Raw genomic sequence first — 19,188 nt, 5'->3', positions numbered from 1 at the left:
TGCTTATGTGGTGCTGAGGAATCGAACCCATGGCCTCATGCATGCAAGGCAAGCACTCTACCACTGAGCCACCTTCCCAGCCTCTCTTTATTTTAAATGGGTATTTGTGTGTGTGTGTGTGTGTGTGTATGCAGGCAGACACATACACCAGACTGAAGCTTGACAATTTAGGGCCTAAATGCTGTCCCTGAGCTATTTGCTCAAGGCTAGCATGCTACCATTTGAGCCACAGCTCTATTTCTGGAGTCTCATGTACTTTCTTTCCTGGGCTGGCTTTGAACTGTAATCCTCAGATCTAAGCCTCCTAAGTAGCTATGATTATAGGCATGAGCTACTGGTGCCTGGCTATTTTTGAAATAACAGGAAAGTTTCCTGACAAGCTGTGCAATAGAAACACAAGATACTGACATCTAGAACTACTCTCTCCAGGTCAAAATGTACATTTTAGTTTAGGTTGAGAAAAAAACATTTTCTTGAGATATATGGGAGACACTAAAGAATATGTCAAGAGTTAAATTTGTACCCATGTTACTTTTACCATCCTTTAACAATTTATTATTGTGAGGCTACAGGGATTAGTTTAACATTTGAACAGCATCAGCAGTTAATACTTAACACACATGCACAAGAATACTCCTACAGTTGCCTTGCAACCAAGAAGCTAATAAAAGAGCTAGGCTTTTCAAATGAACACCTAGATGATGACACCATTAATTATTCAGCAAAAATAAATGCTTCATTAACTTGTCTTCCCACTGTTAAAGGACGGGGTGAATCTACCCCAGGGCAGAAACTCAGATTCCAATATTCCCTGACATTTTAGGGCTTGCTATGAAGAAATGCCAGAAACGAGAGGACTTAAAACTCACTGTATCCAAAAAGGACATTGGTCTTTGAAATCTAGAAACCCACAGGTCCTGACTACTAATTACTTAACCTTGTTTTTGTTATTTGACCTCTTTCAATGTAGATTTAATTCATTTGTGAGACAAAACAAAACAACTCTAAGTGGTTGTTTGGTGGGTTTTGTTTTTTGGCTCAGAAAGTTATGAGTTATATTCAAGAATTCTTTAATTCTTTCAATTCCTACCAGGCATTTCAAAATACAAGTCTTAACACCAAGGCATTACTTAAGTGTCTCATAAATGACTCAATAAGGGATCAACTCCATTAATGCAGTTGCTAGCATCTGGTGATCAGTTAAAAAAAAAGTCTACTCATTAAATATTTATATGTTGTCATGACTGAACATAGGATAACTTGAATTCATGTCTCTTGTCTGTGTGAAAGTCACTGTTTTTCTGTTTTACTTGAGTCTGGCAGCTCAGTGCATTAGAATAGATGATGACAGGCTGTTTGAAAGGCTGTTTCCCCTCATCGTTTCCTGCATGGGCTCTAGATGATCAAAGGAGAGTTCTAGGATCTCCTCTAGGCTCAGGATCTTCCACCAAATTTAATAACTCTTTATGGAATAGTGAAAATAACCTTCAAAATTGCAGCCAAACCACCTGTCCAACAGGAGACTGTCATTAATCCCTTTGTCTTATCTCAAACTCACATTGCTTTTAAAACTGTAATAAAGACAGATCTTGCAAAGGGCAGAGGCTTCGGTTCTGCTTTAGAAGTGGAAGCCACTTTTCTGAGGCACAGACATGGGCATGCCAGCTTACCACTGCTCAGGCCACTTGAAGCAAGCAGGATATCTGTGCCCTGCCTCCATAGCACAGTGTAGCAGTATTCCCACAAACATCAGCCCTTGTAATCTATAAATCCTTGTAACCCTAAGTGCAAACAGTTCAGATTCCTGGCTTTCTAGTTTGCTTACTGGGAATTGTTTCAAAATATTAAGTTATTTATTTAAATGCAGGATAAATACAATCAAGAAGTTACTTCTGGAATTTAACTTTATTCTTAAACAGGCACTATGACACCTTGACTGTGCCTGTATGTGGTTAGGCATTGCTGAAAAAGAATCAATCTGTGACTCTCTAAGAAGTTTAAAAATGGTGGAAGCCACTTTTTCTACAAAGCAGTGGTTCTCTATGTCGTAAAGACATTAGAATCATCGGGGAAGTTTTATTCCTTTATGTCTAGGCTATAATCCCAGACTGGTTAGACCTCCAGCTCCATGGGAAAGAATCAGGTATCCAAAGCAACATTTATCTAGGTGATTCAAACTAAGCAGTAAGTTTGAGAACCAGAGTTCTGGAATGGAGTTTCTCCATCTTGACATCATTGTTTCTTGCTGGGTGATTTTATGCCATGGGGGCTTGTCTTGGGCTTTGTAGGTTGTTTAAACAGCATCCCTCTTTTTTCTCCACTAGATGCCAGTAGTAGTTCTACCAGTCTGACAAGAAAAATGTCCCCAGATGTTGCTAATGTTCTCCAAGGGCAAAGCTGCCACATAAGAAACTACCCTCTGAGGAACATGGGGCAAAGCCAAGATCCTTATACTTCCTTGATGATCTCTGAAGCTTAAGTTCTCATATTGTAATGACAGTTTTCAGAACTTAAAAAGTCACAACTTAAATAGAAACTTTTAATTTCTATATCTTTATAGCATTACGTTACTACTGAATAGGCAGTATCTTTGAAGGATAATAATGCTGATGATACAACCAGTCACAGAAAAATAATATTGAGAGACTTTTATATTTTGGTGGTGCTGAGGATCAGTCTCAGAGTTTGTACATGCTAGACAAGTGCTATATCACTAAGCTACATTCCCATCCTAAGAATATTAAGGGGTAATTAATAACTAAGTGCCAGAGACTCATGCTTTTAATCTTAGCTACTCAGGAGACTGAGATCTGAGGTCTGAGGTTCCAAGCCAGACCTAGCCAACAACAACAACAAAAAAGTCAGAGGAGACTCTATTGCCAATTAACCAGAAAAGGCTGTATGGGAGGTATAGTTCAAGTGGTAGAATACCAGCCATGAGCACAAAGCCAAGTGAGAGGGTGAAGCCCTGAGTTCAAGCCCCAGTACCACCAAAGAAAAAGAAACAATAATAGAGCACAGAACTAATCACATCAATCACAACTCCTCTGGCTAAAGCACTGCAAATGTTATTACTAAATTATGAGAAGTAAAAAAGGAAAGTTCCTTTTAACTATAGCAAGTATTCATGAGACATCATTTCTTCAGTCATATAACAATACTGAATGTCCATAGTGTACTAGGAATTGGACTGGGTGAGAGGTAGCACAGCAATACAAGCAACAAGTTACTTGCAGAAGTCATTTTGGTCCTAGGCAGTGAATGACCCCAACTTCCTGCCACATAGTTCATAGCTGTGGGCACAGTGGGCTAAGGTATACCCGGGCTCTTCCTTTAGACACTGGATCTGAATCCAAAGTAAAAATAAAAAAAAGTAAGCCTAGATCAGGTTGGGCCTCTTCAGAGTGTGTGATCTGACCTTTTTTCTAGTCTCCAAGATTCCTAAAGGGCTTGTTAATTCAAGAAAATTGGGGGAATAGGTGCATTGGGAAAACAAACGGAGATAAGCATACAGTTGTTCCTTTTGAAATGTCAGTATGCACAGAAACTGCCAAGGATGCAATCAAATGCAGATTTGGAGATAGGAAGTCTGAAAGGGGGCTTAACCTCTGCCTTTCTAGCAGAATCCAGGCACTGGTGCTGCTCTGAACCACAGGGCAAGAACAGGTTTCCAGAGTGAGCTTGTACTTAGTCTATATGCAAATGTTAGTAGTTTCAGATGATTCCGACTTGAAATTCAACAAAACAGGGATACCCATTCCTTTCCACAGTTTTCTCAGCTCTCAACCCCCAATATTTATCAGCTAGACCCCAGGGCTTTGTATGGCTAAATTGACTTGGAGGTTTGGGAATGAATGACTTTCATTTGCCTTTGGATCCATTTCTATAATTACTAAGCCCTCATCCTCATTAGGGCAAGCTCTGAAATGGGGACCTTAAAGATTTCAAAATCTTGGAAGTGGCGCTGTAGCTCAAGTGGTAGAGCGCTCGCCTGGAGCTGAAGAGCTGAGGGACAGCGCCCAGGCCCAGAGTTCAAGCCCCACGACCGACAAAAATTAAATAAAATAAAAGATTTCAAAATCTTTACCCTTTATCCATTGGGTTTTGCCTAAGCTGTGCACTTTCCATTTTCCTTTGACACTGAACCTTCATGCTCTATAAGCCTTGCGAGAAATGACCCCTTTACAAGTCAGATGCTTGGGTCATAAGCTTGCACATGTATCAATTGGCCAATACTGTACAAGTTTGAAAATCCATGATTAACATTTCAAACAGGCAGCTTGTGGAGCTATCCAGAATTCTGATCCCATAAGATGATTATATAATATAATTAAGGTTTTACATTTTCCAGCAGATAAACTAAACAACAACAAAAACTAAAACCAAATTGTTACTTAAATTTGGGTACCGAGTACTTAATAGAACTTTGTTCAGCTACCCCATGTAGAAGAACCCTGTATTTCATTTACTTCCTTTTCATGTTCAGTTTATCACTGCTCATATGTAAACTATGAAGACAAAGAAGAAAGCCAGCTGACCAAAGATATACTGAACAACTAACTCTCAAGAATACCATGGAGGGGCTGGGAAGGTGGCTCAGTGGTAGAGCATTTGCCTTACATGCATGAGGCCCTGGGTTCGATTCCTCAGCACCACATAAGAAAAAAGCCCGAAGTAGCACTGTGACTCAAGTGGTAGAGCGCTAGCCTTGAGCTGAAGAGCTGAGGGACAGCGCCCAGGCCCAGAGTTCAGGCCCCACGACCGGATTCAAAAAAAAAAAAAAAAAGAATACCATGGAAAGTTACAGAAAAGACACCAACCTGCCTTGGGATTTGGTCATAAAACTCTAGTGACTTTGATTCTTCAAGCTAGAATTTTACATGCTTGTCTAATTTACAGAGCAAACTTCCTGGGGATATTAAGCTAGAGTTAATCAGTTATTGCTAAACTAACCATGCTAATAAAAAATATCAACATTTGAAAATTCTTATATAATGCCACAGGGCAAAAGCCATGAGTGACTCATGGGAAAATCTTCTTTGCCAGGAGCTTTGAACATATAGCCCAAATAACTATTTGTACACGTTGTAACCTGGAGCTCTGGGCTGAGGGTCTCCCTTCTCCCTTCTTCTTTCCCTCTAAGAGCCCTCAGGGAAGTCCCATGACCTCTCTTGAGATTGCTGCCTTATCCATAAAAGTAGAACGAACAGTGAAGCTCAAATGAGAGAAGAGTGTTTATGAAAAGGCTTTGTAAATTTAAGTGTTATATAAAAAGTACAGTAAATGGACACAAGGCTCATTAAGTATATATTTATAGGCTACAGACTATTTTGGTTGTAAGTGCTATCTATTTTTGGTTAGGTTATTTCTTCCTCCAAGTTCCTGGTTCTTAGTATGTGAAGTTAGCTTCCAGTCCCCCTGCCCTCCATACTTCTGGTTGTAATCCAGAATCTGACCAGGAAAAGAAGCCTTGAAGACATGTTGCTAAGCAGTAGCTTGACCCGTTTTTTTCCGAGTCCTTAATGACACCGGGAAATAACTTTCCAATAACAGCTCTTTTCTCATCTTTTTCAGTCCTTCTGCATTAAAACTAGAAAGCAACTGTTTCAGTATAAACTGAAGTGGTTGAAGCATAGTCCAGCAAATGGAAAACTACTGCAAGTTAATGAAGTTTTGCCTTTTTTTTTTTTTTTTTTTGCCAGTCCTGAGGCTTGAACTCTGGTCTTAGGTGCTGTTCCTGAGCTTCTTTTGGTCAAGGCTAGGGATCTACCACTTGAGCCACAGCACTACTTCCCGTTATCTGGTAGTTTATTGGAGATAAGAATCTCCTAAGCTTTCCTGCCCAGGCTGGCTTTGAACCTCAATCCTCAGATCTCAGCCCCCTGAGTAACTAGGATTAAGTAATTTTAAATAATTAAAAAAAATAATATACCAATTTCCCTTTGTTTTTTCCCAAGAGATTGCAGAAAATCCATTAAAAAAAATCTTTCAGAAGTCAGTAGGGGGCAGTATGTTAATTTTACTTTGCAGGTAGGAAAATTCAGGCTTTGAATTCTAAGTTTCACTTGTCCTCAAAATACCCATGTGTTTACATTAGTTACACTACAAATATTTTCCCAGTTACAGTGATTTGGGAAGTGTAATTTTGAGCCTCTTTGCTTAGAATAATACCATGAAGCTGAAGCTTGTTAATATTCAAAAATTCTAGTAGTAAATATTTGAAGGAAAGGCAGAAATTTCCCTATTATGTGAGCAGTAAATAAGAAATACTTGTAGTTTCCCTAAAGCAAAGGACAATGTTTAACACACTGTCAACATTCACATCTTTGTGTGATCTATGAAAGTTTTACAGACCAAGTAATGTTTTGTTTCCAAATGTGAATTCATTGTAAATGGCTTGTCATTATAAGGGGTTAATTTGACAGCACTCAAGGTTTTGCAGTAATTGCCCTCATTTGTTAAGTATTCTAGAAGCATTTGCTTCAGTGTTGAAAGTTTTATTATCAGTACTAGAGGATATTCATTTTCCCCCCTGTGGCTCACTTAATTTTAGTTTCAGAGCATTTAGGAAAAATGGGTCCTGACAGGTATGAACTTGAGTTTCAAGAGAATTGACAAATAAAGTAAAGAAGAAAAAAGAATTCACATATTCACATATGGGCCTGAGGTACAAAAGCTCATCAAGTAAAGGATGTTGGCATTCCTGTGGATGAAAAGCCTTCTCTTCTAGAGATGTGTAAGCCTGCCTAAAACCAGGGATCTAGGTGATTGAAACTGGTCAGCCAGGTATGTCCAGGTAATTGTGATTAAATCCTGAGGCCATGCTGGACTTCATAAACACAGGGTTAAATCACAACACTGGGACATTTTCTAAGGCTAATCTATTACCATACTAACAGCATGTTCTACCTAGTCTCAACCTTAAAGGAACTTTTAGGTCAGTTTAAGTTCGAAGAAGGATATTAGTCCTTTGAAGAGCAAATTTATATAGTAACTTCTGAGGTAAGAAATCACTAATTAAACCAAAAGAGATTAACACATTTTAATCTGATCTCTTGAGTTACAGGCTGCAAACATAGGATTTAATTCACTTAACTGAGGCCAGAAATAGTTCACTATTTTTTAAAGACTATTAAGATTTTGTCATACTCCAAAGATTAGTTACAAAGGGTCCTTTCTCCTGAGAAAATACTGGTTATGTGTGAAGGAAATAGGATACAAATCCACCCTGTCAGTACACCCCCTAGTGGAATTTCAGCATAGTACAGTTTGGGGGGTCCAAAAACACCTGGGTACTGGTATTCAAAATGTTTGGGACAAGTGTTTTTGGATTTTGTAACATTTGCATGTGTGTGTGTGTGTGTGTGTGTGTGTGTGTGTGTGTGTGTGTAAAACAAGATTATCTTAGGAAAGGGACTCAAGGCTAAACACAAGAGTCTTTTGTGTTTCACAGATACCTTGTACACATAGCCTGAAGGCAATTTTAAGCAAGTATTTTTAGTGTGCTTGTTTTGACTATGATCCCCTCAGCATGAGGTCAGGTGCAAAAATCATATGGATACTCAAAAATTTCAGATTTTGGAGTATTTCAGAAATTTGGGTTAGGGATGTTCAACCTGTATTTAGGATTTATATTATAATTTAAATAGCCTTTTTTTTTTGTAGACCTAGTAGCTGTGATTGTACCATAAACACATGCTTTCTACTTACTACTATACTTAAAAGAAGCAAACCAATAAACAAAATATGTTACTTATACATTTATCTATATAGGCAAATACCTCATAGACAGATGCAAGGTGGCTACTTATCTGAATTGAAAGAGGCATAATTTTAGCAGAAATTTTAGGTGAATCTACTGTTGATTTTTTTTAATATCTCAAGATCTTAAATAAAAATGGGTTTCCAACTTAAAATTCTAATTCTCAAGAGAGGATATCAAATTGCTTGAAAGTAATTTTCTCTGATTGCCACTAAATCAATTCACTAAAGTCACTAGATCAATCCACTGGGATTTGTCAAAGGTCTTGAAAATCTGAAAATAAAAAACAATTAGAGAAAAAACAAAGTCAAGGGAAGAGAATGAACAAAGGATGTGAGCAGTTATGAGTTTACCCACAGGGTTGGTAGGTTTTCTCTAGGCCTCAAGAACCTAATCCTGCAAGAAATGGCCAAAGATTGCCATGTGGGGGGGCAGGAGGGGAGGCACTCTCCATTCAGTCTTTCTGAAAAAGCTATTCAATTAATGTTAACATTAGCACAGGCTAAAGAATGCCTCCACTTTGACATGTTCCATAGATTAATTTCTACTGGGATAATAATGGATAAAGCCCAGATACAATAACAAGGGAGAAAAGAAGAGCATCTTTGCTTCCAGCAATTGAGATAAATAGCACAAGTTACTTCATAATTAAACGCGAAAGGGTCTTTTTTTTTCCCTGTTTTATGTCTAGGACTTGAACTCAAGGCCTGGGCGCTGTCTTTGAGCTATTTTTTTTTCTCAAGGCTAGTGCTCTACCACTTTGAGCCATAGCTCCGTTTCTGTGTTTTTTGAGGGTTAATTGGAGATAAGTCTTACAGACTTTCCTACACTAGTTGACTCAGAATCACAATGCTCAGATCTCAGCCTTCTGAGTAACTAGGATTTGAGTAGCTAGGATTACTGGTGTGAACCACCAGTGCACTGCCGAGAAGGGGTATTTCTTTCAACCAAGAATTTATGTCTATTCAACAGACTACTGAACTTGAGAACAATCTAGAAGTCACAGTTGAGTCAACTGAAAGAGATCACCCAATTAGATAGGGGACACAGGGAGGACTGGTCTGAGCACAACATTTCAAAGGCGGGAGGCTACGAGGGAGGATCCAAAAGGCAGAAGACAGCACAAGAAAGGTGGCTTTACATATAACGGGAAGCACTTGAATTTCAAGGAGACAATCAAGAAGGTCACACTCTGGAAAGATGAAGCTGCACACTAGATTTGGCAATAATGATGCACTGCTATTTGTTCATATGACTTAGAAATTCAGGCATTGGGCTGGGTGTGTTGGCAAATGCCTGTAATCTCAGTATTTGGGGGAATTGAGAGGATTCTGAGTTCTAGTCCTGCCTGGGCTATAGGCTGAGACCGTGTGAATGGAAGCAAGGAAGGGAGGGAGGAAAAAGAAAAAGGAAGGGAGAAGGAAGGAGAGAAGAAGGAAAGAGAGGAAGAAAGGAAGGGAGGGAAGAATAGGATAGGAAGGGAGGAAAGAAAAAGAAGGAAGGGAGGAAGGAAGGAAGGCAGGCAGGCAGGAAGGTAGGCAAGGCTACCTAGCACTGTTTGCTGGGGCTTGAACTCTGGGCCTAGGCGCTGTCGCTGAGCTCTTCAGCTCAAGGCTAGTGCTCTAGCACTGAGCTGTAGCACCACTTCTGGTTTTCTGAGTTTATTAGAGGTAAGTCTCACACTTTCCTGCCCCGCTGGCTTTGAACTGTGATCCATCCTTAGATCTCAACCTCCTGTGTAGCTAGGACTATAGGCATGAGCCACCAGTGCCTCGCTTGGAAAGCTTTTTATATGAAGTACTGTCTGGCTCCCTGCTTACACCAGTTATGTAAAGTAACATTTTACTTTATAAACTTTGTGTGTGTGCCAGCTCTGGAGCTAGAACTCAGAGCCTGAGGGATGCTGTCTCTGAGTTTTTTATGCTCAAGGTTAGCATTCTATCACTTGAAGATAAGAAGCTCATGGACTTTCCTTCCCAGGGAGGCTTTGAACTTTGATCCTCAGATTTCAGCCTCCTGAGTAGTTAGGATTACAGGTATGAGACACCAGTTCCTGACTCTTATTATAGATTTTTATTTCTACCAACAATGGATTTGGGCCTAGCATGTAATACATATACAGTATAGAAACTAAAAATTCAATGAGCATGTGATTCTATTTTGTGTGTATAGTATATACTCCAAAGTACCAAACAATTGCTGTCAAAAGAGATGTTTTTCTGTTTTTAACTAGCAGCACAAGAATTAATATGGTATAACTGAATTCAAGATTCTAATTCTTTCGTGTGTGTGGTGTGTGTGTGTGTGTGTGTGAATGTGCATGCATGCACCTTACATGTCTCCCTTAGCTTTTTCCGCTCAAGGCTGATGTTTAGCCACAGCTCTACTTTTGGCTTTTCGCTGGTTAACTGGAGCTAAGAATCACATACTTTTTTGTCCAGAGCTGGCTTTGAATCAGAATCCTTAGACCTCAGCTTTCTGAGTAGCTACAATTACAGGTGTGAGCCATTGGTGCATGGCTTCAAAGTTTTCATTTCTAATGCCCTAATATTTTATACATAGGATCTTTACTTACTAACTGAAACTAGTTCTGGTATAGATTTAAAAATTGGCAGCTGGGCACCAGTGGCTCATGCCTGTAATCCTAGCTACTGAGGAGGCTGAGATATGAGGATTGCGGTTCAAAGCCAGCCTGGGCAGAAAAGTCTGTGAGACTCTCCAATAAACCACTAAAAAACCGGAAGTGGTGCTATGGCTGAAGCGGTAGAGCGCTCACCTTGAGCTGAAGAGCACAGGGACAGCACCCAGGCCCAGAGTTCAAGCCCCATGACCGACAAAAAAAAAAAAAAAAATTGGCCATAAATTCTATGTTCTAAGTAAAGTAGCTATTCTAAGATAGGGAAGCGGTTTTTTGTTTTGTTTTGGAAGTGTTTTCTTATAAAACATTTAGTCTAGTAATTCTTTTTTTTAAATTTCTTCCCAGTTCTGGGGCTTGAACTCAGGGCTTTGCGGGCAGGCCCTGAGCTTCTTTTTGCTCAAGGCTAGCACTGTACCACTTGAGCTTCAGCACTATTTCAGACTTTTTCTGTTTATGTGGCCAGGGCTTCATGCATGTTAGGTAAGTACTCTACCACTAAGCCACCTTCCCAGCCTCTTAGTCTGGTAATTCTTAATATTGTAGTATGGTTCAAAGACATTTTTTTGAACAGCTGGTTTTATCTGAATACTTTGAAATGAGACTTTAAAACTCCTAAACTTACCAGGGCTTAAATAAAACCAGGTGGTTTTTGTTGGTTGTGGGGCTTGAACTCTAGGCCTGGGGCACTGGCCCTCAGCTCTTCAGCTCAAGGCTGTGGCTCTACCACTTGAGCCACAGCCCACTTCCGGTTTTCTGGTAGTTTATTGGAGATAAGAGTTCCACCGACTTTCCTGCTTAGGCTGGCTGCTTAGGCTGGCTTTAGCGATCCTCAGATCTCAGCCTCCTGAATAGCTAGGATTACAGGCGTGAGATACCGGCACCCACCTAAAACTAGGTTTATCTAAGTAGAGAATAAAGGAATATTGTACATAAGATTAAAAACCAATAAATCATGTAAGAATTTAACCATTAATGATTAGGGACCAGTCACGAGATAGTAGCTACAACTGTAGCACTAATGTCTTTAAGTGCTACATTACTCAGATCTAGCTGGTAGGCTTTTACTTTTCCTGGATGGATTTTAACTAAATAGACTTTAGACATTTGGATATAGATAAATGCCTAATTCAGTAATTAGTATTTTAAAACTGTGAAACCTTTTAAGTTAAGTGGTCTATTAATTAACTACCAATTATCTTGTCTGACTACCATATCAATAGAGGTAAATTACCAACTAGCTATCTGACAGATTTAGTCCTTTACCATGTAAAATTTCTTTAGCATATAAAAGGCCTATAAATGCTTTGCTCATTCCCCCCCCTCCCCCCCCACTTCCCCCCTTTGCACTTTTGGTTAATCAGGGATCAATTGGCTGCTTATTTATAGGGGCTAAATGCAGCTGTTTGGTTTAAAAGGATGCTCACCATAAACTTGGTCTTTCAGAAATAACCAAGCTAAGATTCCACTCCCTTGTTGGAAAAATAACAAGTGAAGCAATGTAATATTTGGGGGGAAACAGGGAGTACAGTAGGGAAGCCAGCTTTTCAAGTAGAATAGAGAGCTATTTCCAAGATTTTGCACCTCACTGGGCTAGAGTCTTTTTGAATGATTTCTACACTTGCATTAAAGTGCATGGCATTACTTTCGTTCTCCACAGCCTTGTCTTGTGCTTTCCACAGCAGATCATGCTGACTAAATATACTCCAAACCCCACTTTTTTTTGGGGGGGTCCAGTCATGGGGGCCTGAACACTGGGCCTGGGCGCTGTCCCTCAGCTCTTCAGCTCAAGGCTAGCACTCTATCACTTGAGCCACAGCGCCACTTCGGCTTTTTTTTTTTCTTTTTCCTTATGTGGTGCTGGGGAATCAAACCCAGGGCCTCATGCGTGCAAAGCAAACGCTCTACCACTGAGCCACCTTCCCAGCCCCAAACCCCACTTTTTAACTGGTGCTTAAGAGAAAGTTACGGGGAGATGTGCCAGTGGTAGAACACTATAAGGTGTATTATGCCACATTGGAAAACTGTGACAGAAGTGGCACTGTGGCTCAAGTGGTAGAGCAACTAGCCTTGAGCTGAAGAGCTGAGGGATAGTGCCTAGGCCCAGAGTTCAAGCCCCACAACTGACCAAAAAAAAAAAAAGGAAAACTGTGACAAATAACGTGAGGATTATAAAAGCTTCTAAGGGGCGCCGTAGCTCAAGTGGTAGAGTGCTCGCCTTGAGTTGAAGAGCTGAAGGACAACGCCCAGGCCCAGAGTTCAAGCCCCACAACCGACAAAAAAATAAAAAAAATAAAAGCTTCTAAATGTTGTAGACATGGTATATAGCTAAGAAAGAAAGAAGGATTTATTTTAGGGTGCTCTTCTTGAAATCTTCTTGAGGAATAGGTCATTGGGGAAAATGAATAACCATTCATTCCATTTAAGTTTGATTCAAATTGGTATGTCTTTAGCAGTTCTCTTAAAGTCCCTAGCCTCACATCAAAGAGTAGAATATACTCCTACAGGAAAAATGTAAGTTGGGTAAGAAACAAAAGGAGATACAAACAATAATAAAGTCACATTGCAAAGAATCAAACCTTTCTGAACTTGAGTTAGTCTAACATGATGCTAACCTTTTGAAAATTTACAACACAGAGCCATGTGGAATACTCTGAACAGAATACTTTCTAAATATTTAAGCAGAAGCTAATTACATATTACTAACTAGGCTCTATTCTGTTTTAGGCAAGGAAAGCAAACAGATGTACATAACAAACTGGCTTTAGTGAGCTTGCCATCTATGTTGGAGTGAAATACACAATATGAACAAAGTAATTCCAAAAAGAACATACTATGCACCAAAGGTTGAGAATGCCCCAGAAGCTGAAAAGAAAAATCATGGAAAACTTTCCACAAGTCTTACACAACTTCAAGTTCATTGCAAAACAAGAGGCTAGATTAGAGGATGGTTTGATGGTCGAGTATCCTGTCTACCATATACTTGGCCTTGGGTTCAATCTCTAGCAGAGGAAAAGAAAACTTAAAAAAAAGAAGGAAAGAAAAGTAGGGGTTTGGATGAGATAGTTGCTAGGGACCTTTGACACTCTAGTGGTACCCAAGAATGTCAGCAGGAGAGAAAGATTACATAGAATTTGAACTAGGTCTTAAAAGCCACAGGAGTGGAGAAACAGCAAGTTCTAGGCAAGGGGAGTAGCATCAGGAATGGCTTGAAAGTGGGGGCATTCATGGCTTTTCAGTGGAAGTCACAGGGTTTCCTATTTCGCATGAAAATGACTTTCACTCTGAGTCAGGATCAACATACTACTTGTTCATCTATGAAAACAAACATTAACTGCTACTTAAAAATCTCCTTAAGATGACCTGTTCAAATAACTGAATGAGCTCTTTGCCCAAATTATCTAGTTTTAAAATTCTATGGAGCAACTTGTTTTCCATACCCAGACACTCATTAATTTTTCTGGAAGGAAAATGGCACAAATCAAGGCCCATACATCATGAGGAAGAAAAAAATATCACTACCTACTTACTCACCTAAAAGGCCTACTGGAAGGGAAACAATGTATGTGGCTCTCAATGATACTATGTTGCCCTCCCATCCCATTGTTGAAAGAATGATAAATTTAGTTGCCAAATTTCAGCTTCTCCAAAAGTTTGTCTCAGCAAGAAGTCACAAATGCCAACACTAAAATGAATTTTCTGACTCAATATTGAAAATAAATTCTTAAGTTTAGATGTTTAGGGGAAAAACAGCTGGAGAATTCAGGAGCCTCCCATGTTTTAATATGAAGTGACGTCATTACTGCCAAAGCATCCAAGAACTCCCTAAGCGGTGTGTTAAGCAACATCCCAAGGCACAGAGGAGACGCTAGGAAGGTGGGTGTTCTTGCTTGGTGTAAAGAGTCAGTTCCAGAATGACTTTTCTGTTAGCAATTTGAGTCCATTTCTTCTTAATGTTAGAAAGTAGCCCGATGTTAGTAGTAGAGTATATCGATTTATGTGTATTTCAAAATTGAGGCTATGGATTTTCTGCACTTAGCACAGTCTAAATTAGCACTTAAGAGTATATATAGAACGGGTAGGAAAGATATGCTGCTCTCCTATTATAAATATTTTAAATGAAGATTGTATGGAATTTCTTTAAAATCTAGTTTTATTTGAAATTTCACAAGTTAGCAAAATATTCATGCAGAGAGAATAGTCAAGATGGTGAAACTTCAGGGTATGCCGGAGGTAAAAGTTTATAGTTAGGAAACATTTCATCATTTCAGTCAAAGGTTATTTGGAAAAAAAAAAAACAAAAACCCAAACCAGTTCCTGTGCTTAACCCAAACCAGTTCCTGTGCTTCACCCTAACCTAGGAAGGACTCTGTATCTTTTTAAGGTTGGTGAGTTCACTGAAATCAACAGTTCTGTGGTAGCTCCTTACCTTTCTGCAACTTCGGAAACAACATTCCACCTGCAATTTGTTTTCCTTTTCTTCAAATGGAGGCTATTAGTTTTACTCAGAATTATGAATGGCCCAAATTCTTGATAAATGATATTGTCAAGTGTATTTATTTGGCCTTTACCCACCTAAACCACGTTTGGCTACTTGCTACGTGTTCTTGTGAACATGACAACAGCAAGGAAAAAAAAGTGGGTTCTCCACACCCACTGTACCCAAGGGACATACACATACACCAACACCAACATGCATACGCTCAGACAGGACATTTACATTCCCTCAGCTGGGCTTGGTGAGCTCCTGACCCATTTAAAACACAGACGTGAATTAGCCCAGGTTATTTATATTTCATTTGTAGAGGTTTAAAAATGAGTTCAATAAAGCTAATGTTTTAAACTAAAACATTAAAATTAGCTTCTTCCAGGATCACATAAAAAACATTATACTGGATAAGCAAAATTTGAATAAAGACTTCTAAGTTTTCAAGCTGTTGCTAGAAAATTAATAAGATTTAATGTGACCTATTTAGGAGAAATGGTTCTTTGTTGTGGTCTACTAGAAGAGTAATTTACATATGGAAAAATTAAATAAAACCATATCTTCTTAAATTTTCTTTCTTCTTTTCCCCTGGTTGCTGACAATTAAACTCAGGTCTTGTGTATGCCAAGCAAGCACTCTTCCCCTGAGCTGCACCTTGGCCATCCAGCCTTTCTCCCCTCTACTTTATTGGATCCTACTTGTCTATAGAAGTAAATGGAAATTATTATAGGGATAAAAGCTTATAGGAACCCAACAGTGTTCATTTATAAGAAAATACCTATCTATCTTTATTGAAGTTAATTAAGCTAATAAGTTGGAGTTATTTTGCACCTCCTAAGCAGAAGTCCTCTGCTCTCATTCCTAGATACTATGCGGTAGCTTCTCCTGACTAGATGCTAACATCTGACTTACCTTTTCTCACAAACTCCCTTCCCCTCTATGTGGTCCTAATAAAGTGACTTCTACTCTCATGAGAGGTTCGTTATAAGCTGAGTAAGTTCTGAGATATCCTCAATCAGGAAGATGCCATGCACCCTGTGGACCGTCAGTGGATGTGAAGTAACTGCTGGGGTGGCCTGGCCACTCCCAGTGGACCACAAATGCTGATCTCAGAATCTCTGGCACTTTCTAAAATGTGGCTGAATAGTAATTTGGAAGCCTAAACCCTGGCTTTAGGAATTCATAAGAACAACCAATGTTTTATAAACTCAACAAAAAGTAAAATAAACAAACCCAGGGGTTTATACTCCCTCTTGTTATTTTTATGGCAATCTTTCAAACTACTTTACAATGTTCACTCTTCTAGTCTCTCAAGAAACACTGAATTGGGGGAAGGGGAAGAAAGCAACGTTTTAATGGTAACCGACATACGATGTAATTCACCATGGGGGAATAGCTCATTAGTAGACTATGGTGAGAGAGTGCAGGTGCCTTTCAGGCTGGCACTGAGGTCTTTCTCCTTCCCAACCTTCTCATAGAGGAGGGCCCAAGAATGAAAAACAAGGATGTTTATATTTACCCAGAAGTGAGCGTGGCAATTGACCATCATGGTTCTCTCAATGAGCTCATCAGGACATTCCAGAAGGTGATGTCCAGAGACCACACCAGCATTATTGACCAGGACTGAGACCTCACCAACCTCCTTGCGGACCCTTTCAGCCGTCAGGTAGACATTCTCCCTCTTGCCCACATCACAGGTGTAGGTAAAAACCTGCAGGTTACAGTGGGGCAGAATTTCTTCCTCACCATTTCCAGCTGTCCTCAGAAGTCCAGATGAGGCGAAAATGGAACAGAGAAGGGGTACAGAAAGTGAGTCCCATGGCAATCAGTAGGACAAAGATCACACAAAACAAAAACTCAACAGTGAGCTTCAAATTTCTAACACCATAATGCTTGCCAATAACTGCACTTACAGCTGCCTTCCTCCCCCCCAAAGTCTTTGGGAATTACAGCAATTTACTGGAGAACTTTGCTTAGGGGAAAGCCATGTCATTGTGACAAGCCCAAATACAAGTAGACCACATGGGATCAACTTGCTGCAGCTAAAGACACCTGCACAGAACTGACCTCAGCCCAGAGAATAACACACATTACACATTCCTGTTTTGGAGGAGAGGCCAGAAACATCCCTTAATAGAAACAGAAAATCACTTTAAGGCTCACAAATCAAAACTGTAAATAATAATTGGAATTCATCCAGGCCAATTAATGAATCTAAAGTTTCTTGTGAAAAAGTGGAGGTTGCTAGTATGTGCTTACTGGGTAGCCTTAAAAAGTATCATCACAAATCAACTTCACTTTTACCATGCAAGAACTCAAACAGCTTAAAACCCCATATCTCTTCCCTGGAAAATGAACAGTGTTGTCTTTTAGGCTTTTTGGGTTTTGGGTTGTTTTTTTTTTTTTTGCCTCTTCATGCTAGCAGTGTAACATTTTTTCACCTTAAATCAAAAGGACAAGTGCCAATAAGTTTTGTAACAAATGATGGCTGTGGGGAGGAGTGATGTCCAAGGGAATCCTCACCTAGTTCAATATTTTCCCTGAAAATAAAAAATGCAGCCTCAAAGCAAGAGCCATCGTCAAATTTCCTGGACCAATATTGGTGACTGGTTAGTCTCCACTTGGGCTTAAGAAAAAGTCTCAGATTCCTGCTAGTTAATAAGTATACAAAAAAAATGCAGATTGGAGGGACCAAAACCAAGGAAGAAGTTTACAATGGAGCTGAAATTCTCCAAGTTCTTTCTCAAGGGGCAGTCGCATCTCTCAAGGTCTGTAAGTCTAAAACACTATGGCTGGTGAAACAAGGTAATTATATTCCCCTGGCTAAAGTTATAGCTAAATTACCAACACTACTCTAGTCCAAGGGGATGCAGACTAGACTAGAACAGACACACATTCAGTCCATCCTGGGACAAACTTCCCAGCGATTCTTTACTTTCCTATCTCCCACTGCGGGTCAGAGCTAGATAATTTCTTTAGAATCCAAGTCTGTGGTCACAATAACCTCAGGATTTAGGAACCCCAGAGATGTGCCCAGAGTGATAGGATCTCCGTTGGAGCTGGGTCTAACACTGGGGAGATAGTGTACTTTAATCAAGGGGCAAATTCCACTCGCCTTCCAGGAGACCAGCGGGGCGTTCTTTTCCTCGAGAGCTGGGGTGCCAGTGACAGTGGGGTGTGAAAGCCCTCCCCGGGTGGGGGGACAGGAGGCGAGGAGAGAGGTTTGACCCATTGCAACAATGCTCGGGCGCGGGATCGCGAGTTACCTTGCAGCGCGGCGGCATCGGCCGCCTCCAGGTCGCGGTAGATGTGGCGCACCATGCCCGCCGTCTCCTCGTTGCTCTGCGTGTTAATGTCCCAGAGCACCAGCAGCGCCCGGCGCCGGGCGAACTCCAGAGCAAAGAGGCGGCCCAGGCCGCTGCCCGCGCCGGTGATGAGGCACACCTGGCCGGCCACGCTCTTCTCCTTGGGCCGCACCAGCCAGCGCGCCGCGGCCAGCACGAACGCCCAGAGAACTTTGAAAGTGACCACGAAGAACTCCACCACGATGTTCATCGCGACGCCGGGGGCCCCGCACGAGCCCTGAGCCCGGGTCTGCACCCACCCTGCGCCGAAGCAGCCCTGTGGCGAGTCCTGGGACGCTTGTCAAAGCGGCTGGGACCAGAAGGTTGCACCCCGCGCCCGCTTCCGAGGTGCCCGTGGGGCTGGAGTGCGCGGCGCAGCTCCCGGGTTGCGCGCGGGGCCACTCCCGCCCCGAGCTCCGTGCGGTGGCCCCCGGGCTGTGCTCGCCGAGGCAGCCACCCGGCTCGGCGCCTCCTGCCGGCGGTCGCCCGCCTGTCCCGGAGCGCCCCGCTGGCCGGTTGCACTGCAGCGGCGGTGACAGCCGCGAGTTAGGCGACGCGCGCTGCCCTCATGGCCGAGCCGTCGCTGCTGCCCGAGTGTCCCCTCCCAAAACCGGCTGCAGCGGTTTCCTCTCACCCCCGGGGAAAGATGCGTGGAGGACACCGCACCGGCCGATCGGCAGCCGCTGGAGTTGTCAACTTGACCCAAGTTGAGACAGGGTGGGAGAAGGGGGTGCAGGGCAGCGGAACACCAGGAAGGGGCGACTCGCACCGTGCAGGCGAGCGCTGCCCCACCGCTCGCAGCTGCTCCCGCGGTCTCGGCTTCCCGGGCCGTGCGCTCCCTGCGGCTGTCACTCCGGCACCGGGCTCCGGAGTGCAGCGCCGCCTGCAAGCCGGAGCGCTCCTGGCCAGGTCTGAGCGGGCTCCACGATCGGCGCTATATAAACGGCGATCGGGAAGAGCC

At 41.6% G+C, this 19,188-nt stretch overlaps 1 protein-coding gene across 1 annotated transcript in view; it reads right to left on the bottom strand.

The window, feature by feature from the left end:
• Rdh10 (retinol dehydrogenase 10 (all-trans)) overlaps nucleotides 1-18,708 on the bottom strand; it is a 33,278-nt gene extending 14,570 nt beyond the window's left edge. Inside the window, exons 1-2 of the mRNA XM_013028443.1 lie at nucleotides 18,150-18,708; nucleotides 16,403-16,638 (exon numbers count right to left, since the gene is read on the bottom strand). Of these exons, the coding sequence (XP_012883897.1) occupies nucleotides 16,403-16,638; nucleotides 18,150-18,438 (525 nt within the window). The 5' untranslated portion in view covers nucleotides 18,439-18,708. The remainder of the gene's footprint in view (nucleotides 1-16,402; nucleotides 16,639-18,149) is intronic.
• Between the last annotated feature and the right edge of the window lie 480 nt (nucleotides 18,709-19,188).

This window comes from Dipodomys ordii, unplaced genomic scaffold, assembly GCF_000151885.1.
Source record: "Dipodomys ordii isolate 6190 unplaced genomic scaffold, Dord_2.0 Scaffold109, whole genome shotgun sequence".
Classification (NCBI taxonomy): domain Eukaryota; kingdom Metazoa; phylum Chordata; class Mammalia; order Rodentia; family Heteromyidae; genus Dipodomys; species Dipodomys ordii.
The sequence above is the reverse complement of the archived record's forward strand: the minus strand, read 5'-3'. Positions and strand labels throughout refer to the sequence as shown.